The sequence below is a fragment of the Vicugna pacos genome, chromosome 20, assembly GCF_048564905.1.
Source record: "Vicugna pacos chromosome 20, VicPac4, whole genome shotgun sequence".
NCBI classification, from domain to species: domain Eukaryota; kingdom Metazoa; phylum Chordata; class Mammalia; order Artiodactyla; family Camelidae; genus Vicugna; species Vicugna pacos.
Window position 1 is genome coordinate 7,805,735 of NC_133006.1, and position 22,518 is coordinate 7,828,252.

The 22,518-nt window shown below is 43.5% G+C and overlaps 2 protein-coding genes across 2 annotated transcripts in view; both read right to left on the reverse strand.

The window, feature by feature from the left end:
• The window catches only part of TINAG (tubulointerstitial nephritis antigen), a 63,799-nt gene extending 62,155 nt beyond the window's left edge, over positions 1-1,644 (reverse strand). Inside the window, exon 1 of the mRNA XM_072944682.1 lies at positions 1,181-1,644. Coding sequence (XP_072800783.1) covers positions 1,181-1,535 — 355 coding nt within the window. The 5' untranslated portion in view covers positions 1,536-1,644. The remainder of the gene's footprint in view (positions 1-1,180) is intronic.
• Positions 1,645-19,004: 17,360 nt separating this feature from the next.
• MLIP (muscular LMNA interacting protein) overlaps positions 19,005-22,518 on the reverse strand; it is a 118,909-nt gene continuing 115,395 nt past the window's right edge. The window contains exon 12 of the mRNA XM_031688666.2: positions 19,005-19,334. Coding sequence (XP_031544526.1) covers positions 19,329-19,334 — 6 coding nt within the window. The 3' untranslated portion in view covers positions 19,005-19,328. The remainder of the gene's footprint in view (positions 19,335-22,518) is intronic.

The window sequence follows — 22,518 nt, forward strand, 5'->3', positions numbered from 1 at the left end:
GAGATAGTCAATGAATGTTTTTTGATGAATGACCACACCTCCCATTTCTAATAGACTATCTTTCCATTTTTAGGGTGAAATAAATGTTGGCTGAGCTGTTTATTGGTAAATCAAAGGCCTCACATGAATGGCACTAATGTGGAAATTTAGACATAATACACATGTGTTTGAAGGAGCATTTCCTCAGTTTTACAAAGAAGATAACATTATTGAGAATGAAGGTCACAGTCAGCATCTGGACTTTGAAATAAGGATGCAAAATCCCAGCTTATCCTAAATGGTCCTTTAACTGTGGTTTCCAGCCTCCAACACCCACTGACAGCGGTGTGACAGTATTCTCACTAAATCTGCATTTCTGCCTCATATACGTGGAGCATAGTGTTTTGTCTTGTGGTTTTGCAAATTTTGGAAATATTGTTTGCTCAGAATCTACAGCCATTCTACTATAATTAGACCAATGCAGTAAATGCCACCATTCTCCTTATGAATTACTTATATTTATTCACTCAGTCTTAGACTTTTAAAACTACTCTATATGGAGCACTCTTCTTGTGTTTAATAGTTTAAAACCCCAGACTGGGTAAATGAATCCAGACAGAAACACATATGAAGAAACTGTTCGGTATGACTCAGGCAGGGAGGGGAACCGACTTTATTTTGCTTTTATACCATTTTCCTGGCATTGCTAGTTTATAGGTTCTAATGCTACGAAGTCCTTCAGGCCCAGGAAATAATAAGTAAAATGTTACATAAATCTGTGAATGATCGGGCCTGGGACTTTGATGAAATTCTCTAAGAGATTCCACTCAAAAAAAAAGCGAGAGAGTCCTTTTGTCAATACATCTTACAAAGGAAGAATTTTAAGTAACCTTTGTAGAAGCGGAGTGAGTATTCGAAACAGAATCTAGACCAGCCTTCATGGCTGTCACACCAGAACTTTTCTGAACAGGCTAGCTCGTGCGATGTTGGTACCCTGCCCTTAAACCAAAGCATGTCAACAATCCAAAGAAATTTGTCCTGGTGATTGAAAGACACCTTAAGACAGGAAGGAAGGGAGGGCAGGAAAGAAAGGAGAAGGAAGGAAGAGAGGGAGGGAGGCAAGGAGGAAAGAGAAATAGAGAAAGGTTGACAGATCTCGTTATAAACTAAGATAACGCTTGAACACATCCCCAAACCTTACCTTCTGGATGCCAAGGCTTTATGTGAAGAGGCCATTCTTTTTCTTCACGGCAAAATGACTTATAATCAGGACAGCAATCAGAATTTTCCCTTTCGCAGAATGCGTCACAGTAACACAGCGCCTTCGCCTCGTAGAACTGAGTGACACAGTCATCATCCCTGGCTTCGCAACAACCAAAGTTTCTACAGTACTGCCCTTCGAAAACGACTCTTTTGAATCGAGTGCCTTCCCGGAGGGTGTGATTCCTAGTGAGATCAGCTCCTGGTTCCACGTCTCTTAGAGATAAATGCTGTCTCTCCATCCACATTTCTGTGATAAGATAAGAGAGGATTAAGATCATATATCTGGTCCACATTCTCAAGAGGTCAGATGTGGCTCCAAATTTTCTCTTCTACTCGATAACCTTGGCCTCAGAGCTTCTCCTCGGAGCCTGAATTCTAATCATCAAGACAACTCAGCCTGAATCTTGAAACGGATCCTTTACTTGAACCAAGCGTACTTCTTGCAGTTAAACATTAACCGAGAATTTCAATGTTTGCCCAAGATAATGTAAGTGTTAGAAATAGACGATCGCCATTCCTCTGAAGTTAAAAGTTTATACAGGGGGAGGGTAGAGCTCGGTGGTAAAGTGCATGCTTAACTTAGCATGCACCAGGTCCTGGGCTCAATCCCTAGGACCTCCATTAAAATCAATCAATCAATCAAAAAACCTAATTACCTCCCCCCTAGAAAAAGCCCTGAAAAATTCATGATATTTCACATCATGGAAAAAAAATGTCCATCGCCATACAAATAAATACATAAAGTCTTATGGGTAAGTGATACACTGAATATTGCCTGCATCCAAAATAATCTAGATTCTTAAATCACAAACCTCTCTGGAATACACATGGCGCCAAATGATGGCTGCAATAACTCCTGGCAAGAGGTAGGAAATTCAAAAGTCAAAACCACAATTATTCATTTCACCAACTTGCACTGCCACTAAAATTCGGGCTTTCGTGAGGTTGCCTGCTAGGAGCTGTCATGTCAATAACAAGTTGCTCTAAATCATGCCGAGTCACACGCGGGCTTGACTTCCCATCTGTACCCCTTCTACCTACTAGAAACATTTTGATTTCAAGGCCTAGTGGCGCCTAATTCAGCTAGAAATTCCCTGACAGTGACGTAAGTTTTCTCCACCTGAATCTGCTTGACATCAAAGCAAGAACCTGCGGTATCCAGAAGGCAGTGTAGAGTCAAGAAAAGTCAGTGCTCTGTGCTGAACAGCTTCAGTGGGGAGGGAGTCGAGAAGGAAATTCAAAGGTCAGAATGTATTTAGTGTGTCTGTAGAGCTGCACATTTACAGTGGGTTTTGCTAGATTGTATTTATTCATTAACTATAATAACTCCCTTTGGATGGGGGCTAAGTAACCAGCAGACGATGATTCAGCGAGAGTGGTTGGGTTGCCTACTAGAAAGGACTTGCCCAGACAACCAGAAAACCTGGACTCTGGTCCCTGAGCTCCTGTCTAATTGGCTTTGTGATCTCGGGTTGGCAATTTGCTTCTCTGGTCCTCCATTACTTTCCTATAAAAGGAGGGTCTTCCTCTCCAAGGTTAATCCATAATTCCAACCCATCCAGCTTGCTCCCTGACTTTGCTCCATAAATTATTGGACTCACAATTGTATCCTCATTGTTTCACCTTCCTCTCAGGCTGTCATCCAGGGCAAGTCTCTTTATCCTTCGTTGTTTTCATTGTACATCATCTTGGTATCACTCGCCAGAATCCCCTTGTCTCTCCATTCCCAAAATGGCTGCCTTCACTTCCTTGCCATCCACTGAGTCGCTAAACTCCTGCAAAGTGCTGTTTCCATTTCCGCCAGTGATCGCCAGGCGTGTCCTGACATCATTTCCCACTAATCTATGTCCATCTCTATTATACCTGAATCTTCTGCAGCATTTAGCGCTTTAGACCAAACTGGTCAAGGAGTTAGACCAATGGAATTCAAATCCTAGTTTCCCCACTGCCTAGCGGCAGGTCTTCGGGCAAGTGGCTTAGTTTCTCTACGCTTGAATTTCTTCATCTGCAAAATGTAGACAACAATATTTATTACCACATTGGGTGGGTGGGAAATTTAAATGAGATCATCCATAAAGTACTTAGCACATCACACGTGTTAAATAACTGTTATTTACCATTACAAAGTTTTCCACCTAAAAACTCTTTCCTCCTGTAAATTCTATGCTTTCATTCATTCTTTCCTGCTTCTTGTCCCATTTTTCATAAGGTTCCCAATATATCTGCTTACTCTTAAGCTCCTTTCCCTATGGTCCCTTAAAACATGGTTTCACCAACATTCTCAATCCTTTCCCCACCCTGGTTCTTTTTTTTTTTCCTCCACCCTGGTCCTCACGTACCATCCTCCTTCAAAACTCCCAGCATTGAATCAACCTAAACTTATCCTCTGTGCTGATATATACTTATTTAGAGATCTTTTTTCAAAACATGGCTCTTTCATCTACATGAAAATGTGGGGATAAGGTCAATCCTTTCCCAATGATCTCTGCGCAAGTGGAAGGGCCCGTCTTAGCTTATGGCAATAGCCTTTATTGTCTCATCACTTATTTCAATGTACAAAATCGGAAAAAAAAAAAGCTTGGAGCCTGAGAAATCACCACTAGTTTGAAATAATCATGCTAAATGTACAACACTAGCACACCCCGTGTTTAAAAGCCCTTTTATTTACAGACCCACCGATTCACTTCTGAACTCCTAGCCCAGTGATGGACACACTGACTGCAGAATAGAATCACCTGGGAAGTAAAAATTACACAAAATAAAAGTAAGCTGGTCTTCAGGTCTTATCCCCCAAAGTGATGATTTCATCAGCATAGAAGGAAATACAGGTAAGCTCAAAAACAATTGCTAAAACCACACAGTCAGAAACTTTCCTTTTTTTCAATTGCTTTCCCTCATCTTTTGTCTATTAATTTCAGTGGTACAGACACCGGTCTTCAAGTATTTCATGATTTGTTGTGTGCCCTTTGGATTCGTTCTTACTGAAAAATGAGTTATTCCATACACTTGTGCAATACTCATCCATTCCTTTATCACTCTTAATTTACAAAAATTATCTCTAGTTTCCAGCCCATCATGTCTTTTCATTTTGACACATATTTTATACTTATCTACTAGGATGGGGCTAATCATGATCATAAATTATCTCCATGCATGGCAGACTTCCTGTCTACGACTCAAGAAACACAATAACTAAAACGACCTAACGTGACTACTAACCCCACCTACTGGTGGTGAGTGCTTTTAATTGCAGCATAATTTCATTCACATAGTGAGAGTCCATGAATTGAACATTTATAAGTAGAAAAGATTCACTACTAGGTGTACAACAGGCACTCAATATTTATTAGTTTCCTCTCTATGTGATGTCCTTGCTCAGCCCCTCCCTTGCCTTTGGATAAGAAATGCATTAGGCAGATCTTGACTAATCTTAAATTCTAATCTCTAGCGGGCTATTAATATCCAGCAATTGTATTTCTTCTTTTTGTAGAACAGAAGAGAGTCTGCATTCATGCTTGGGGATCCTGAGGGCATTCACTGCCCGTTTACTCCCAAGAGATGGTGATAAAGACCAACTAGAAAACGATTCTGTCCCATCCGGATAGAATGAGAAAGATGAGACAAAACACTGGGTGAGATGGATGTGTGTGGGTCGAGGGAGGAATGTTGGTTCCAGGAAAGGACAGGGCTCCCTGCTTCTCATCAGAAACAGGCACCTTTCAGTGTGTTTTACAGGGAAGGTGTGTAGTGGGTCCTTCCCTCCCCACCATGAGGCAGGAACCACAGCAGAATAGTGAAGCTGGGTTATTTATTATTATTATTATTATTATTATTGTTATTATTATTATTATTATTATTATATAGTCAGTTACAATGTGTCAATTTCTGGTGTACAGCATCATGTTTCATTCATACATAGACATACATAGATTCTTTTTCATATTCTTTTTCCTTGTAGGTTACTACAAGATACTGAATATAGTTCCCTGTGCTGTACAGTAGGACTTTGCTATTTATCCATTTTGTATATGGTAGTGTGTATCTGTTAATCCCATATTCCTAATTTATCCCTCCTCCCCTTTCCCCCCGGTAACCCTAAGTTTGTTTTCTGTGTGAGTCCATTTGTATTTTGTAAATAAGTTCATTTGTGTCCTTTTTTTTTTAGATTCCACACATGAGTGATATCATATGGAATTTTTCTTTCTCTTTCTGGCTTAGTTCACTTAGAATAACAATCTCCAGTTCCATCTCCATTGTTGCCAATGGAATTATTTTATTCTTTTTTATGGCTGAGTAGTATTTCATTGTATAGATATACCACAGCCTCTTTATCCAAAGCTGGGTCATTTTGAGCAGCAGCCCTAGGGAAAAGAGAGAGAAGGGAAGTGTTTCCATTATTACAAACACACACAAGGGAGAACAGAGACTAACAACTATATCTAAAATGTTTCAAAGCTCCAAGGACAAAAAAAAAGAAAAAAGAAACAGGGGGAGGGTATAGCTCAGTGGCAGAGTGCATGCCTGACATACACAAGGTCCTGGGTTCAATCCCCAGTACCTCCATTAATAAATAAACCTAATCACAACCCCCCCCCCACCAAAAACAACAAAGAAAGAAATAGGAACACATCCCTTATACACTATAAAGGGATATAAATAACACACCTGAAATGATCTCATTAAAACAGTGCATTCAAGAAGAGAAAGAGTGGGGTTTGGAATCGAAGAGAACAAATCCTGGGTTCCAGCTTTGGCCCTCACATTTTGGTGTATTTTTTGATAGGTCACTTAATCCTTCAGTGACTCAGTTTCTGGATGAAATGACAGTAAATATAGCAGGTCAGCATATTTTCTCCTATGTGAGTTGTCTGTGTGAAGGACATCAGCAGTGTAGACCACACTGGCTCAGTGTAGACTGAGCCAAGTCAAACCTACTTTGGCGTTTCTGCTCCTTTTGCGACACGGGTGCAGATCTCACCCCGACAGGTTTGCTGCTGACCTCTGAGTCAGTTTAGGCAGCTAAGGACCAACTCTTAAGCAGAAACACAAAAAAGACATCCAAACAAGGATAGGCAACTGTTCAAACACAGTGCAGACTGAATTCATACCAGATTCTGTCTCTTACATCTCTCCCCCCAAAGCAAGACTTGGCAGCCTTATAAAGTCGAGTTCAATTAAGTAAAATTTACATCACCGGAGAGCTCTCCCAGCTTCTGTGTCTAAAGTAATGACACTCAGATTGCATTAAAGCTGTCAATAACAATATATTGCAAATTATTTGATTTACATTTGTGGAACCAAGGAGTTTTTTTTTAAGTTAATTTTTCAAAACAAGTCCCCGGTTAAGACATCATTTAGGTAGAAACCGGCTGTTTAACAGGCATTGTTTGGCTTACTCGCTCTTCTGAGGCTGAAGCTGGCTCTGGCGCTTACATTCAAGCTGGGCGCCCTGATGCCTTCAGCATCCTGATGGAGGGAAACAAAGAAATGAGCTTTATCCTGTTTGGTGATATGGAGACTGACTTATGCAATTTAAAAAGTAAAGGGTAACGTTTTCCGGAATTCTATTGCTTTCTGTAAAGGACTTAGCCAACAAAGTCCATTCCCAGGGAAATAACACGCTCAGATCATGTTAGATCAGGCTGTTTTAGCACCTCATTCCTCACATGGCTTCATTTATGGACTACGATGGCTTTCAAAATCTATATCCCCAGTTTAAATATTGCTTTAAACCTCACCCTCATTTTAACCATGTTTTGGCCATGCCCGCTTAAATCTCTCTGAGTTATCTTAAACTCAGTATGTGTAAAACAGAATTTGCAGTGTGCAGTGGGAAGGGTATATAGCTCAGTGGTGGAGTGCATGCCTAGCCTGCAGGAGGTCCTGCGTTCCATCTCCGGTGCCTCTGTTAGAAAAATAAATAAACAAGCTAAAAAAAATTAACAAAATTTATAGTCTGCCTTTTCCACTCCACTCTCTTTTTGCCCCCAGCCCCACCCCCAACACACACACACACACACACACACACACACAAACGCGCGCGCACGCACTCTTTTTATGCTCCAGTATTTGTCAGGATAGGCTAGCCTTATTCTGTAAGAACAAACAGCTCCAAAAATCTCAAAGCATAACATAGATAGTTTATTTCCAGCTCACACGAGGTCCTCCTCTCTTGACTGGGCAACAATCCAAAGCAGCTGTCCTGCACCGGTGTGACTCAGTTTTCTCTGCTGCTTTGATTCTGTGGCTCTAACATCTCCACATCTGGCCTCCCTGCCTCTTGCCAAAGAGGAAGAAAGAGGCTAGAGGATGGCACAGGGCTAATTGCCACCCACCACTCCCCCCACCAGAAGCACATCCATCACTCCATCACTTTCGCTCATATTTCCTTATCCAGCGGTAGTTACGCGGTCTCTCCTCACTGCAAGCGTGTTATCAAGGGTGGCTGTCCGCGTGGCAGGAGGAAGAAACCAGGAATGAAAACCACACAGCACTATCTTTGGCCAAGTTTCCTACTTCTGATTCCCAGTGCAGAAACCCTGGCTTCAGCCATTTCTCTTCATCATGCCACATCCCGTCAATCAACAAGCGGGTACCCTTAATTTTGCTTTCCCTGTATCTCCTTAATCAGTTCGCTTTTCTTTACTCCCGCCTCCACTTTGTAAATTCAGACTCGCATCACGTCACTTTGATGACTGCAGCAACTTCCCACAGGGCTCCCTGACTCCAGCGTTCTCTCACAAATCAGTTCTCAACCCAGCAGCCGAGGTGATCCTTTTAAAATACAAAAATGATTGTATTGACTTAACCTCTAGCTTAAAATCCTTCAGTAGCTCCCCGTTGCCTTAAAAACAGAGTCCAAACCTGTAAATGTGATTTATGAGGCCCTGGATTACCTGCCATGTGCTTTTTTTCTCTAACTGCATCTTTTACAGTTTCATTCCTTCTAAGTGGATGCTGTGCAGTGCCGCCCAGAGCGCCTTCAAGTCCCGAGTCCTGATTTTCCCCTGTCACTGGAAGGTGGCCGGCTCACAGCTCACAGCTGAAACCCTTTTTGGGAGCTGCCTTCTACCAAAAGGAAGCTGCCTCACCCAAGGGTGCTTTTTCACCCCTGGGAAACACTTATCCAAGGTCAGTGGAAAATACAAAGACTCTCTCCTCACTTCCATCTCTGACAAGTTGAAGGAGCCATCCCAGTGCTGGAACTCACCATGGGACAGACCGAGACCTCTGCTGTAACCACATCACAGCCCAGCTCCTCCCCCTCCTGCCCCGACCTGCCTCCTTCCCTCCCCGACAGGTGTTGTCAAGGGGACGCACTTCCCAATAACTTCTTCCACTGACGTCTTTGTCCTAGAGTCCGCTGCCAGGGGACCGCCTCAAACCCTGTGCTGAAATACAGCACCCAGAATGTGCTCCTTCTTCCTTTAGACCTTTGCTCTTGTGATGTCTGAGGCTTAGAACGCCAATCCCATCTCCCTAATTTTGCCTGAGTAATTCCTCCTTATCCTTAAGGACGTGAACATCGTATCATGTTAACAAAGTCTATCCCAATCTAAGGAAGTCCTCTCCTCAAGTCCACATGAGGTACTATGTGTATATCTTCCTGCCCTCAAGACCCCACCCAGACTCTGAGCAAGCCGGTCCCCTATGAAGTACAGGCCTGAGTACTCACAGGTACACGGGAAAGACATCTCGGGAGACGTGAGGGACCTACCATAAGCATCTGTGATCGCATTTATCTGGCTCTGGGCTTGAAGCTCAAATGCATTGTTGTTGGGTTTTTTTCTTTTTTTAATTGACGTATAGTCGGTTTACAATTCTAAATCCCGACTTCAAACACCCACAAATGAGCGCATACATGGTGTCCTCTTTCCTTCACCTGGGCTACTCTGGATGCAGAGATTGGCTGATATGAGTAAGGCTAAAAGGCAAAGGATAAAGACTCTGGACGTTGTTTTTGGTAATCTGAAAGATGGCACAGAAAACTAAACTTCGTTGTCTAGGATGTGATATCAGCCCTTCACTTCTCTCCTTTAATCCTCACAACAATGCATAAAGTGATCTATAGTTTCTCCATTGAGCAGCTGTGAAAACAGAGGCTCAGAGAGGTCAAAACTTTCCTAAAATCAACTCTAATAATTTAAAAAGAGAGAGAATTAAATCCAGGATTGTCTTAGTTCAAAGACTATGCTCTTTTGTTTTTACCATAGGAATTAGAAATAAGAAAGCCAATAAGAATAAGAAAGGAAAAAAAATTTTAAGAATAAGAATAGGCAAAAATAAGAATAAGAATAAGAAAGGATTTTTTTTTAAAAACTTCAAGAATAAGAAAAAAATTTCCAGCTCTGAGGAATTTTGGTAGCAAAATATGAAATACAAATAATACAGGAAATCATATTGATGAAGAAAATATTAGGAGTATCAGAGAAAGAAGGTAGGGAGAAAAGGAAACTATGAGTTTTCAGAGGAAACTCTAATTTCAAAAGACACATGCACCCCCATGTTCACAGCAGCACTATTTACAATAGCCAAGACCTTGAAGCAATGTAAATTTCCATCTACATAAAAATGAATTAAAAAGTTGTGGTGTATTTATATAATGGAGTACTACTCGGCCATAAAAAAGAATAAAATCATGCCATTTGCAGCACCATGGAGGAACCTAGAAATTTTCATACTAAATGAAGTAAGTCAGAAAGAGAAAGAAAAATACCATGTGATATCACTCATATGTGGGATCTAAAAAAAAAAAGACACAAAATAGACACAGCACAGACTCAGAGATAGAAAACTCAGAGATAGAGACTCAAGGGCAGGAAGAGGTGGGGGATGGAGGGATAAACTGGGAGTTCAGGATTTGCAGCTACTAGCACTATATATAAAATAGATCAACAGTTAGGTCTTACTGTCCGGCACAGGGGACTATATTCAATATCTTGTAATAATCACAACAAAAAAGCCTTAGCTGATATAGCTGATGAACTAGAATTATAAAAGCAAGGCCGACCACGTGGGTAACATGTGATGGAATCTGTAAGACACAATTGTTAGCTGTTTCAGAATTTCCACGGACCACTGCCTAGGAAGATCATGTCATATAACTCAGGGCTTGGATGGCCTGGTTAATGAAGAGTCCGCTGGTGAACTTTGAAGCTTTGACCACACTTCCCCTGGTCTACTGGCCAGGGTTAACAACCTCATTCAGTCATTTTTGTTTAGTGAAACATTGTTTGGGACATACTAATCAGAGAACCTCAGGGTGTAAATTCCAGCTAGACTCTGAGATATCACTTGGTGAGGAAGGGGGTGGAATCCTCACTTCACAGATGAAGAGACCGAGGCCCAAACAGAGCCAGGGACTTGGCCCCACTCACTCCAAGAACCAGAGGTTGAGCCAGTGTCCTCCCTCCTACAGCCCACTGAGAAGGAAACAAGGCTGTCAGGTGTTGGGATGTGAGCCCCAGCCACAGTCAGACCTGAGCCTAAGGCAGGGCCAGTGCATCCCCAGAGAGAGGACCAGTCCATGCCAGCAGGGAAGGGTCCTAGGCCTGTGGACAGAGGGGATGGTCCTCAAATCAGCCACTCCAAGTTGAAAGCAAGTTATCAAAACACAGCTCAGAGCTTCCACATGCCCTCAGTCGTAATAAAGTCGTGTTCAACCGTTGTTCAGTTCTGAGGCTAGTCTAATGGTCTTATCTTAGGAAAAACAGTTGGAGAGAAACTTTCAGTTCACTGAGGCTGATCTCTTCCTCAACACGGGGACTTCCAGTCTCTCAAGTCCCTCCCAGGATGGTCACTTGTCACTCTTCTGAAACTTACTAACACGATGGTACGTGACAGCATGAGGTCCCTCGCATGGGCACCAAGTCAGCCCCCCAGGTCCACCCCGAGTGAGCCTGGATGGCATTTCATTTCAGCTCAGGTGCCTTCAGCTCAGTCTCCTGAATGAGTTGACTGTGTATGTCATTCAGTTAAAATGAGAGACAGAGGAGAGACTGTCATTTGCAGCCAGTTCAGTGCATTTCCGGTTCACTTCGGAGGCCAGTGTTTGGTGCTCACTTAGTCTGGTTTTGCTTTTCCCAGGTCAATAGCCCTTAAAGAGGTTCTGCATGGAAAGAGCTGAGGTGCAGGTACCAGGAAGACTCAGAAAGCCTTTCCCCACAGTTCCTAGAATGTCCCCTCCCCGTCTGTGCCCCTTTCGCCTGCACTTCCCTCTCTGCCACTGTGTCCACCCTCCTCCACCTGGTGAACCGCACTTCATCCTGTCTCAGCCTCACCCTCCGCTCCTCAAGGAAACCGCTCCCCATCCCACCGCTACACACCTTGTGGTACCTTCTGTCTTTCTGCAAGTCTGCAAGCAACGTCAGAGCCCAGAGGTAACCACAGCCCCCAGCACAGTGCCCGGCGCGGAGGAGATGCTCAACAAAAAAAAAACTGTGAAATGAGTGAAAGAAGCAAGTAATTAATAAACCTGAAACCCACACTCTCTTTGCAAGCTGCTTTTGCGACCCGAGTTAGCCAGAAACCTTCCCTTACGTGAATAATATTCAGCTCCAAGGAGGTCTAGTAACTATGTGAGTTTAGTCACGTTACTTAACATCTTTGTGCCTCAGTTTTCCCATCTGTGCCATACTCACCCATTTCTTTATCACTTTCAACTTATGAAAACTACCTCTAATTTCCATCCCATCACGTCTTTTCATTTTGGCACTAATTTTGTTAATATCTACCATGGTCGTAAATTATCTCGGTGCATGGCAGACTTTCCTATCTGTGAAATGAAAATAACAATAGTCTATAATGACATAATACAAATAAATATATAGCTTAGAGTAATGCGAAGGACATAATAAGAACTCATTTAATTTGAACTATGATTTTCACAAAGGTAGTAATGTATCGATGGACAATGTACTTAGAATGGGTGGATTATAGATTGTGGATTATGGAAGGATGATATATTCAGGATTTACAAATAAGTGCTTAATTAGTATTTGTTCTTTTTTGCAGCTTATTGGATTATTATAAGGAAAATACCCTCATAACCACCCAAGTCAACAACCAGAGCCTCGTCAGCCACCCTGGTGTCCCCTGCACATGTCCCATCCCAGTCATGGCATCCTTGCTCCCTCCAAGAGTCACCTGACCTCTCTAGTAATTGCTTCCTCTGTTTCTATGTTTTTTTTTTATCACCCACGTGTTCATCCCTAGACCTTACCTTTGCCTTTTTAAAATAAGTTTTTAAAATTTATTTTAACCTACAGGCTCCTCCTCTATCTCTTTCTCACTTTTTTTTTAAATCAGACATCAACTAAAAAGTTCATGTTCATGTTTGTTGTCCTACACGGTTTCCCACAATCTGGATTTTTTCGACTGCATCCTCATGACATCATTCGGTGTATTCTTCCATCATCTAGAAGGCTTGGAAATTAGCAGCTGGATGAGGAGGTTGGACCAGATCACCTCCAGTCCATTTGAAAGACTCTTCGTAGTGACATACCTTAACCAAGAGGCACGCAATACGCAATAAATAGTCCCTCATTTTTTTATGTTTGCAGTCATTGGCGCTCAATGTCTAGATCCATTAATCCACTGGAGTTTGCAAAATAATACATCCCATCACTTTTCTTTTCATGTATTAGCTGGAGTGCTTTTGTAAGGAGACGCTTCTTTCCATCCCCTGCGTAATTGCCCGGGGTCTATGACTCACATAGGAAAGCCAGGATAAAGCTTCAGGCTCTCCCTTCATTCGTCCAGTTTTCAAGATGGATTAGTTTCCTGTCACTTTTCGACATGATGAATTTACTTCATAGTCTTATTAGAAACTCACGGGTCTCCATTGATTTCCATGTTATCCTTATGGAAACTTAAATTGTTCCATCTTTGGCCAGTGAGAGCTCTTCCACTCGGCTCCTGAGGCCTCCGGACACGACTGCAGTGTACAGCTTCCTTGTTCAGCTTGTACATTTCCTGCCCCAGAATATAAACCAGCTGTTTGTTCAAGAAGCCAGAGCTGCTTTTGATGGGATATAGTATTTGAAGATGAGACTCAGGTTGGTAGAGATTTCACTGACACGGGGTCAGCCATTATTACGAGGCATCTTCAGTGAACAGAACTAATTCTAACATTCCAATTCAAATTCAGGATTGCAGTGTGTTTAGTTTTCTCTATGACATCCCACACTAATTTCTGTGGATGTGCCTTCTCCGGACATGTGTGTGTGGATTCCTAGTTAGATGAATTTGCTGGGTTTTTTCTTTTCTTTTCTATTCTTTCTTCAGGAGCTTAGAATCTCTTGATCCCTCTGGTGTCTTCTTCTGCTGTTCTGTGAAGCATGAGCACACCACACACCATCCAAGCCTTTTCTTTCTTTCTTTTTTTTTTTTGTTCTCAGCAGCTCCCCAGCATCTAGATTATACCAGTTCTCATACATTCTCCAAGACAGTTGAGACAGAAATCAGTCCTTTTGAGTAGACTTCCAGAATTCAGAATGCTGGCAGTAGATCCAGTCTCCTATTTCCTTCCCCAGGGAGAAGCCGGTAGCTGAGAGTCTTCCTCTCAATTATACGGTGCTATGTCCGGGGTAGGAGTACTGCCAGAAGGTGCCATACATTTTCCTACTGGGTCTGATGCACCTGGTTTTGTGCTTGCCAAGAATGTGGGAGCCTCCTAGCTGGCTTCTGGATTTCCCACTAAGGAAGCTGGTCCTTGTATGGTTATTGAATTTGTGTCTCTTTGGGAGGATGGAGAGAACAGAGTTTCCTGTTCTGCCATCTTGCTAGCTTCACTGCCCACCCCATTGTGTCTCTTTTTAAGAACGAAGAAATTTTTACTAGAAGACCCTGAGTAGACATCCTCTTAAGTCTCATTGACCAGAATTAGGTCCATGTTCCTTCTTACCCCATCAGAAACAGTGGGTTCCAATGGCACTAATAACTAGCAAGGTAAGTTTTTAGAAGCCAGATATTGAGAGGAGTGTATTTCTTTTCTGCAGGAAAAAAAAATCGTGGTTTTTAGAAATTGGTAGGAAGGAAGGATGCAGTGGAAGACAAGTGGTGTTGACACTGCAGGAAGACATAACCATGTTTCATGACCTCTCTGCCTGTGTAAGCAACTTGAGTCAGCGAAAATCAGCGTGTCAGCACCAGGTAGAGGCCCGATCATGCATGATCCTGTGAAAGAAATAACTCATAGGGTAGCCACAGTGACCCACTCAACAGATCTGTTCCCTATATCTGGGTCCTGGCCACAGGACCATGGGACAACCCTCTAGGTATGAGTCTCTGTGCATCTTAGGGTACCTGGCTGACCCAAGCATGATACACAGGGTTGGGATACCTTGAATGGGAGAAAGAGGGACTAGGGCCCATGAATTTTCTTGTCCAAACTCAGGATGCCCCATTTGGGTGGTGCTGTTGACCTTGACTCATTCCAGCAACCAAAGAGGGGTTCCGACAATTTTGAGGAAAGCACTCCAAGGCTCAGGACCCCTGAAGTGCAGATCCCAGAGCATAAGCCCCATGTGCCCAGGGCTGAGGAGAGGTCTGGGCATCTGGGCTGATTTAGACCATCAGGTCCTTGGGGAGGAGGAAGAAGAGCAGAGGGAAGTGTCGTCTAAGAGCTAACTTGCAACACTGGAGGGCACAGGCAGTAACAGGTTTCATCTTGAACATAAAACTATACGCATTGATGATGGCTGCCTGGAACTCTGTGCGGGAGACTCTAAACCCAAACCTAGACTGCATAGCTCAAGACCGTGACCAGGAAAGGGCTCTCCACGACTGCAGGATGGGGTCAGGGGAGACTGATGTCAGACGTTTGCCCTTCTGGCTCGAAAGAGTTGTCTCAACCCCTTACACCTCGGATCTGTGTAAAAGCTTACACAAACCACCGTGTGGGTCTTCACTGGTCTGTATTGAAATAGTCAAGTAAAGGGAAGTTTAGATACTCTAGAGCCATCAGAATGAAAAAAGAATGCTTATAATGCAGCTTCTAGTAATGAAGTACAGAAGTGTGTCCATTTGTGTGTGTGTGTAGTTATGTAAGGGAGAGGAACTTTGTGTGTGTGCATGTGTGTGTGCGTGTGTGTGTGCGCGTGCTGGGGATTAAGTTGAGAAGCACTCAGAAACTGCAGAATTGTGACTGGATTTAAAATGAAAAATTGATTTGAGGAAGGAGGGTACAGCTCAGTGGTAGAGAGCGTACTTAGCATGCATGAGGTCCTGGGTTCGATCCCCCGTACCTCCATTTTTTTAAATAAATAAATAAATAAACCTAATTACCCCCCCTGCAAAAACAAACATAAAAATAAAATAAATAAATCTAAAAAAAAAAAGATTGATTTGACAACCCATTTGCTTTTTTTTTTTTCCTGATCCTCTTGCCCACCCTCCTCCCATCCCTGAATCTGGTAAAGGTGCCGAGAGTCTGGGACACTGCCAGAGCTAGGGGCCTGAGATGACTGTGACGGCCTGATCAGCTTTCACGCCCTGAGAGCTGACCTGGAAGTGTCTGCCAGGAAGAGCTTCCCCGAGGTTGTGTCTGGGCTGGACCCGACAGCGAAGGACACTCTCTCTGTCAGAAATGCCTGACGCTCACTCCCCAGGGCAGTTCACAAAGCAGTACCTTATCAAGTGTACAAGGCATATTTTCTTAGTTAACTTCTAGCTCTAGGCATGGCTGGGGGTAGGAGGCAAGGTGCAAGGCCCATTCAGTCAAGCTGCTGGTTTCCATTTATATTTTTCTATTAGTTGTAGAGATAAAGCACGTACTACTTAAGAAATGGACTGACATGAAATATTTTTAATAAGCCTAAAAAGGTAGCTTATATATATAAAAAAAAGAAGACTCTCTGGGTTTCAGAGCTGATACACCTGATATGCAGTCTCAGCTTTATATATCCTGCCCCATTTAAATCTAAAGTGAGCGCAGCTCTCACGCAGCCAGTCAATAGAAACTGAGAAGCTTTCTGGGCATTTTTCCGGAAAGTCAAGTGAGGTTTTAATCAACAGCATGTTTCACTGTCTCCCCCGGAGTGACCATCTCCCTCCGAGCTACAGTGAAAAGCACAGGTCACCTTCACCAAGGCTTGTCATTCAACTCGTGACCACACATGAGACTCCCAGCTGGTTCAAGCCGAGGGTCAAGTTTCTCCTCCCCCTTTGCTGTAGAGGATGGTCCTGGGGCCGGAGATCTCTGCGGCTGCACCAGAGACCTGAAAACAGCAAATTTCCCAGAACGGAGGCCCACGGAGTTTAAGCGATCAGCCCCTCAGGGGAGGGGCAGATCAGAGTCCAGGCTGTGATTCAAGCTCAACTTGCTCATCGGAGGGGAGTCCGGCCCAGCTGCCCAGGGCATCGGATAACCACACGAACGACCATTTGGGTTTAGTTTTTATTTGTTTTACTGCAGTGATTCCAACTTGCTTACGTTTTGTAATATTTTTACTTTCTGTGAAGTCACAGAAGAAGAGGGAAACATTTTGTGACAGATTTTTTAAATGAAATTTTTGGATACGACCCCTTGTTGATTTCTGGCGTAACTTATTATTACTTTACTTCTTCGAAAGGAATCTGAGGAAAGGAACTCTTTCTGTTCAAGAAGATCAAGAAGCCACTTGGTTTGGGAGGGAAAAGATCTGAAAACGAGACGTTCAAATAGCTGCCTGCAAATTAAGATGCAGTCTGTACCTCCGGGTTCAAGGTCTCCATCAGTGCTATGAAGACAATACCTGAATGGCAGCTGCACAGTTAGAGGGTATAAAAGCCTCTGAGAACGGGAAAAGGTAGGGCGAATGGGACCCCTGTTCCAACAAACTTCCTGTCCTAAACGTTGCCCTCAGTGAGAGTAAAGCCTGATGTCTCAAGGCACAGAGATCCAAGTAGAGAGATGCTTGGAGGTATAAGAGCACTAACGCCTTGCTGGTGGGAATGAAATGAGCGCCTCCATCCTAGAGAATGGCAATCTGGGAGGATTCAGTCAAATTAAGCACATGGAGGCTTAAAATTAAACAACGCTAAGCCTGGGTATCTAGTCCAGGGAAATTCTCACAAAGGTCCACAAAAGGTTACATGCAACAAAGCGCATCACGACTGCTCCTGGTGGAGGGAGGCAACCAGAGAGCCCACCTTGGGCAGGTGGGTGGGTGAGAAGTGACGAAACCACAGCGGGCAGCGGTGAGGAAGTAATTCACTAGACGTTTACAGAACACTGTGGATAGAGCTTAAAAACCATCGTGCTGAGTGGAGAAAAAAGAAAAGAGACAGAATATAAGCTATACCATCTACATTTACTAAATATCTATGCAGAGAAACACAATGCACATCTTCAAAACATATATCTGTAAAGAATGTATATTCATTAAACACAAGAATATGTGCCTATGGCAGGAGACAGGAAGATAGAAATTGTTATAAAAGTTAATTCGTCAAATATCCAATCAACAAGCACACAGGAGAGGGGTCTTGCCCAAACTTATGATAGCCATGAACCAAGGAGTGTGATGAACTCAATCCTTTATTCCCAGGGTCAGAGATGAATGGACAAATGATTGAACAAATGGCTTGGTCTTGGAACCTGATTATCTGGGTTCTCATTCTGTCTCTACCACTTACCAGCTTGATTGAATTTTTTGGAATCCATTTGCACAAACATAAAATATGAGTGACACTCTTACCTACCTCAGAGGCTCACTGTAAATGTTAGATTCAATTCATGTGCTGCACTTAGGGGGGTGCCCTACACCTGAGATGGAACACTGGAAATTCTAGAGGTTATCATCAATAATTGGAAGGGATGCCGCACACAATTTAGCAGCTGGACGAGTAGCTTTTGTTTGGGGGAGGAGAGATGAGCAGAAGGCTTGACTGAGGCTCCATCGCTCCTTACCCACTCATGGAGGGGACGATGAGGACGCTGCATTTCCAGGTGCCAGCTGATGACGGACAACGGGGCATTCCAAAATGGCGCATGGAGGATGAGGGAGGTCAGTTGCTCTTCTGTGAGCACCTCTCCCTGCTCTGCCCCGGATGATGGGGATAATGAAGCAGTAGTCTGAGGGAGCTGTGGCCCAGAAAGAGCTGGCTCCAAGGGGAACATGGGTTGTGAGCAAGGATAAGTAGCCTTTACTGAGGCTCCTCTGATGCCAGGAGCTCACTGTCCAGAACCACTGTGGATTCCTCCTGAGGGGTGGCCCCAGGCTTCCCAGCTGGGCAGAGGGCTAAAAAATGAAACCACTTAGAGAAGGTGAGGACAGGCTACTGGGGACGGCAGCTGGGAAAGAATCTGAACACAGCCAACATGGCGGGCGCGGGCACTGGCACCGGTTGTGCCAGAGCGTCGGCTCCCAGGACTGTCACAGTCTGCTTTGCTTTATGGTCTTGGCTTCTCCCAAGATTATGAGCACAAACTGACTCTGAAGCAGCCTCGACAAGAATCATGGGGTGGTGGACAGAGAGACAGTGATGTTAGGCACATTCCAGCGACTGGTTGCTCAACATGGCTGGCTGTCCCGTCAACGGGAGAATCCAGCCAGAACAGGATAACAGTGTGTGTTTGGTGAAATGCCAACATTCTCACATTCAAGAGCTCCTCAGTGAAACCCTGAGAGCAGGCGTGGATTCATTTCTTTTAGTAGTTTTTTTTTTTTTATTAACATGTAAAACAAAAAAATTAAGCAGAAGGGGAATATAGCCTGATTCAGGAAGTAACGTATGCGTTAAATAAAACTGGTGTTGAAAAATTGCCACACCCATTCTTCTATTTACTCATATTTCTTCTTTATTTGGCTGCTAAACACAGGGGCGCATCAGTATTGCTGTCAGCTTAACAGAAGGCGTTAAGGCTCTACCAGAAGATGGGAGAAGCTGTAGGTAAATGTCTCCTACGCCGGGCGTTAGTGATGCTGTGACGTTCTGTGCCGGCGCGAGGCTTTTTTAGGTCTGCTGCTGTGCTGCGGTTCATACAGAAAACGCTAAGACTGAAAACAATAAAGATAATAATAAAAGTTAAATCTAGCAAGTGATTAGCACCAGCACTCCAAAAAACTTCAGCCCGGTCTATGGTTCCATCTCCTGCTCCATCTTCATTGCTGCAAAATCAGAGAAAAGAGGAGTCAGGTCCATGGGGGTACATACTTTTTAAAGCCACACCCCCAAATGTAAACATTCATATTCAGACAGAGCATCTCACATTAAAAAAGGGTTTCTAAGAAAGGAACTTCTGTTCATTTTTTTTTCCTCGATAGATTTTTCTTGTTATGCAGTTAATGTGGGATAAAGACACGCAGCTGTTTGTTCACATCAGACTGTGGTCTCTGGAGAAACCAGCAGAGCTGTGTCTCCGCAAGGGGTGCGGGTGGCTGGGACGGGCAGGGCACCGTAGGGAAGAGCCCCACGCCGCCCACAACTCCTCACCCTTCAGTCACTTGCCCGCTGCCGTCCTCTTCCTTTAGCATCACTCCCCAAAATGTAATCCTCGAAAACAGGGAGGGAGAGTGAACGGGGATTGGATTCAGTCCCAGCTTTTGCCAAACGGCACAGCACAAAAGAGAGACAGCAAATGGACCTCTGGCCCTTTTCTCACATATTGATTCAGTTAGCTTCCTAATGCTGCCAATCGAATCGTGTCTTGGTTCTCCATCCATCTCTACGTGTTCCTATTGGATAGGGTTACACTGTCTGGAGCAGATAAGATGAACTTGACTGAGTGGAGCTAGGTGTTAGCAGATTATACAAGTCGAGGAAGAAGTACAAAGGAACCCGTCAGAGAGGAGGGCGGAAGGGAAATTTAGTTCTGGAACCGCACCCTAGTGGAACAATGTGACGAAGTGATGCCAACGGAAGGAAATGGCCATGACTGAACATCTCGAGGCGGAAAACAAGGGAGGTCAGCTTCTCTTCTGCAGGCTGCTCTCCCTGCTCTGTCCTGGACGGGATCACAGGGGGAAGAAGCAGTGGTGTGAGGGAGCTGTGGCTCAGGGCTGGCTCCAAGGGGAACAGCGGGGCCGTGCAAGGTGTAAGGAAGGCAGACAGGAAGGCTGCGTGCGGCGTGGCCAAGCGGCTGAGCAGGATGAGGAAACAGGGACATACAACCGCATCACGGAGAAGCTGCATTTGTTAGGCTAGAAGGAGGAGGTGGGACAAAGCGACTAGAAACAGGAGGTAGCTCCAATCCCGCACTGATTTGCTCCGGTCATAGAAAATCAACAGTCACGGAATAAGTGAGTTGTAGCTTCCATCGCCTGGAATTCGCCGAAGCTTTAGAATGAAAGGAGAAAATGATTCAATTCCCTCGCCTTTTCTCTCTAACAAATAAAAACGACCTCGTATTTGATTTTCCTGAAAGAAGCAACATCTGGGAGTTACTGTGACAAGTGATTTCAAGAAATCATTACCACTAGGCTGACACTTATTAAGCGCTATGTGTTTTATATGCTAAGCACTTTCCATGCATTAATGCAAATCTTCACCATAATCCTTTGATCTCATTTCACAGAAATGGAGAGTGAAATGGAGGCTCCAAATATTACATATCGCGCCCAAGGCCGTGGAATTTGAACTTAAACCCAAGTTTGTTCAGTGTTTCCCGTTTGTTTTTGTCGTTTTATTCAGTCATTAGTTTGTCTCAGCCACATGAAGACATAAATAGTGTCTGGCTTGTAAACAGTAAACCCACCGTCACCAAAAGAGTTTACACAGAAGATTTATAAGGATACATTTGTAGACAGGATCATAATGTCAAATAAAATACTGGACATGGAATAATTAAATCAGATTGAAGGGGACCAGGTAGGCCATCCCCCGACACGATGCTGGCGGCCTCAGCGGTGTTTCTCAGCACTTCCTGAACCCACCGGGAGGTCAAAGGCATGTCTGGTACCGCGATTCAGCGGCTGGTTTGAATGCATTTTATGCTGTGACAGGTGGAGTCATGATTGTGGACACATTGTGAAGTTTTTACTTCCCTCTGCCAATCTCAGTAGGGGTAAAGAGCTCAGTAACTTGGGGAAAAAACCAATCTCCACATCTGAGAAAGATGACGATCATTAATCAAATAAATGAACAAATCCGTATTTTCAGACAGGCCCCCTGGCCGTGAAGGCTCAGTTCTGTATCATATGGCCCGTGGAACAACACACTTACTTTGGATAAGAAAATGTAAATAAGAAAGACCTTCAGACATTTAGAAAATCATCATTTTAAAGGGAGTCACTTTCCAATTTGGGTTTTTTTTTTTAATTTGGTTTGTTTAGAGTTAACTTTAGGTAATAAGTGATGTAGTGTGGTGAAACTTTAAACCAACATCTCAGAAAGCACTTTTTTAAAGAATGTGCTGTGTAAATTGATTTTGCGTTCCCTTTTAATACAAAACCCACTTGGAATATTCTTGTCTGCCAGATGAAAGCAAAATGACCTCCATGTATGTTCTTGTCAACATGAAACCAGACCTCACGTCTCCAGAGTAAATAGTCAATTCCAGAAAAGGTACATCATACTTTATTAACTGCTACATATTCAGTTTTTTTCCCAAAAGATTTTAAATGCATTTGGGACACTTACATGCTTACTAATTTGGGGGTTAAAAATACAAGATCTAGTGCCAGATTCCATAAGCCAGAAGCAATGATAGTTTAGTAAGTAAGGCCCTGTAAAGGTGGCAGGGTTGGTATAAAGCAGGTAAAATGGAGTCTAGGGGACACAACATTGAATCTGAGGTCAAAACATTTAATATCTGGATGACCGGAGCTCCAAATAGTTATTTCCCCCCATTCTATTATTTGGCGGGGGAGGGGGGTATCTTAAAAAACCAGCACACACAGGAATATCCATCCTCCTGCTCTCTGACTTCCGTTCAGCTTCGCCATGATTCACTACAATGTAAAACCTGACATACATGGATTGAAATGACTTTGAAAGTCCAGAATCGTCAGCCCGCCACCTCTCCCACAGTATTTTCAACCAAGTCCCTAGAAAAGAACATAAGTCACAACTGATTCTTTTTATTGGCTACGTCAGAGTCAGATGCTCTTGGACCTCAATTCTGCCCCCACGTCAACCAGGTGTAAGGACAAATCGAAATTTCTAAAAAGAGGCTTAATTCTCCTTGTTGAAAATAAAGGAAGAGATTTCACTTCCCTGTTCTTAAAAAATTTATTTCAGAAAACTGGTCCTTCTAGGTACACACCCCTCTGTCCGAAATGTAGATAAATCCTTTTGAAAACGAGATGGGCATTTTGTCGGCTTTAAGACTCAGGAAAGTCTTTCTCAAGGACT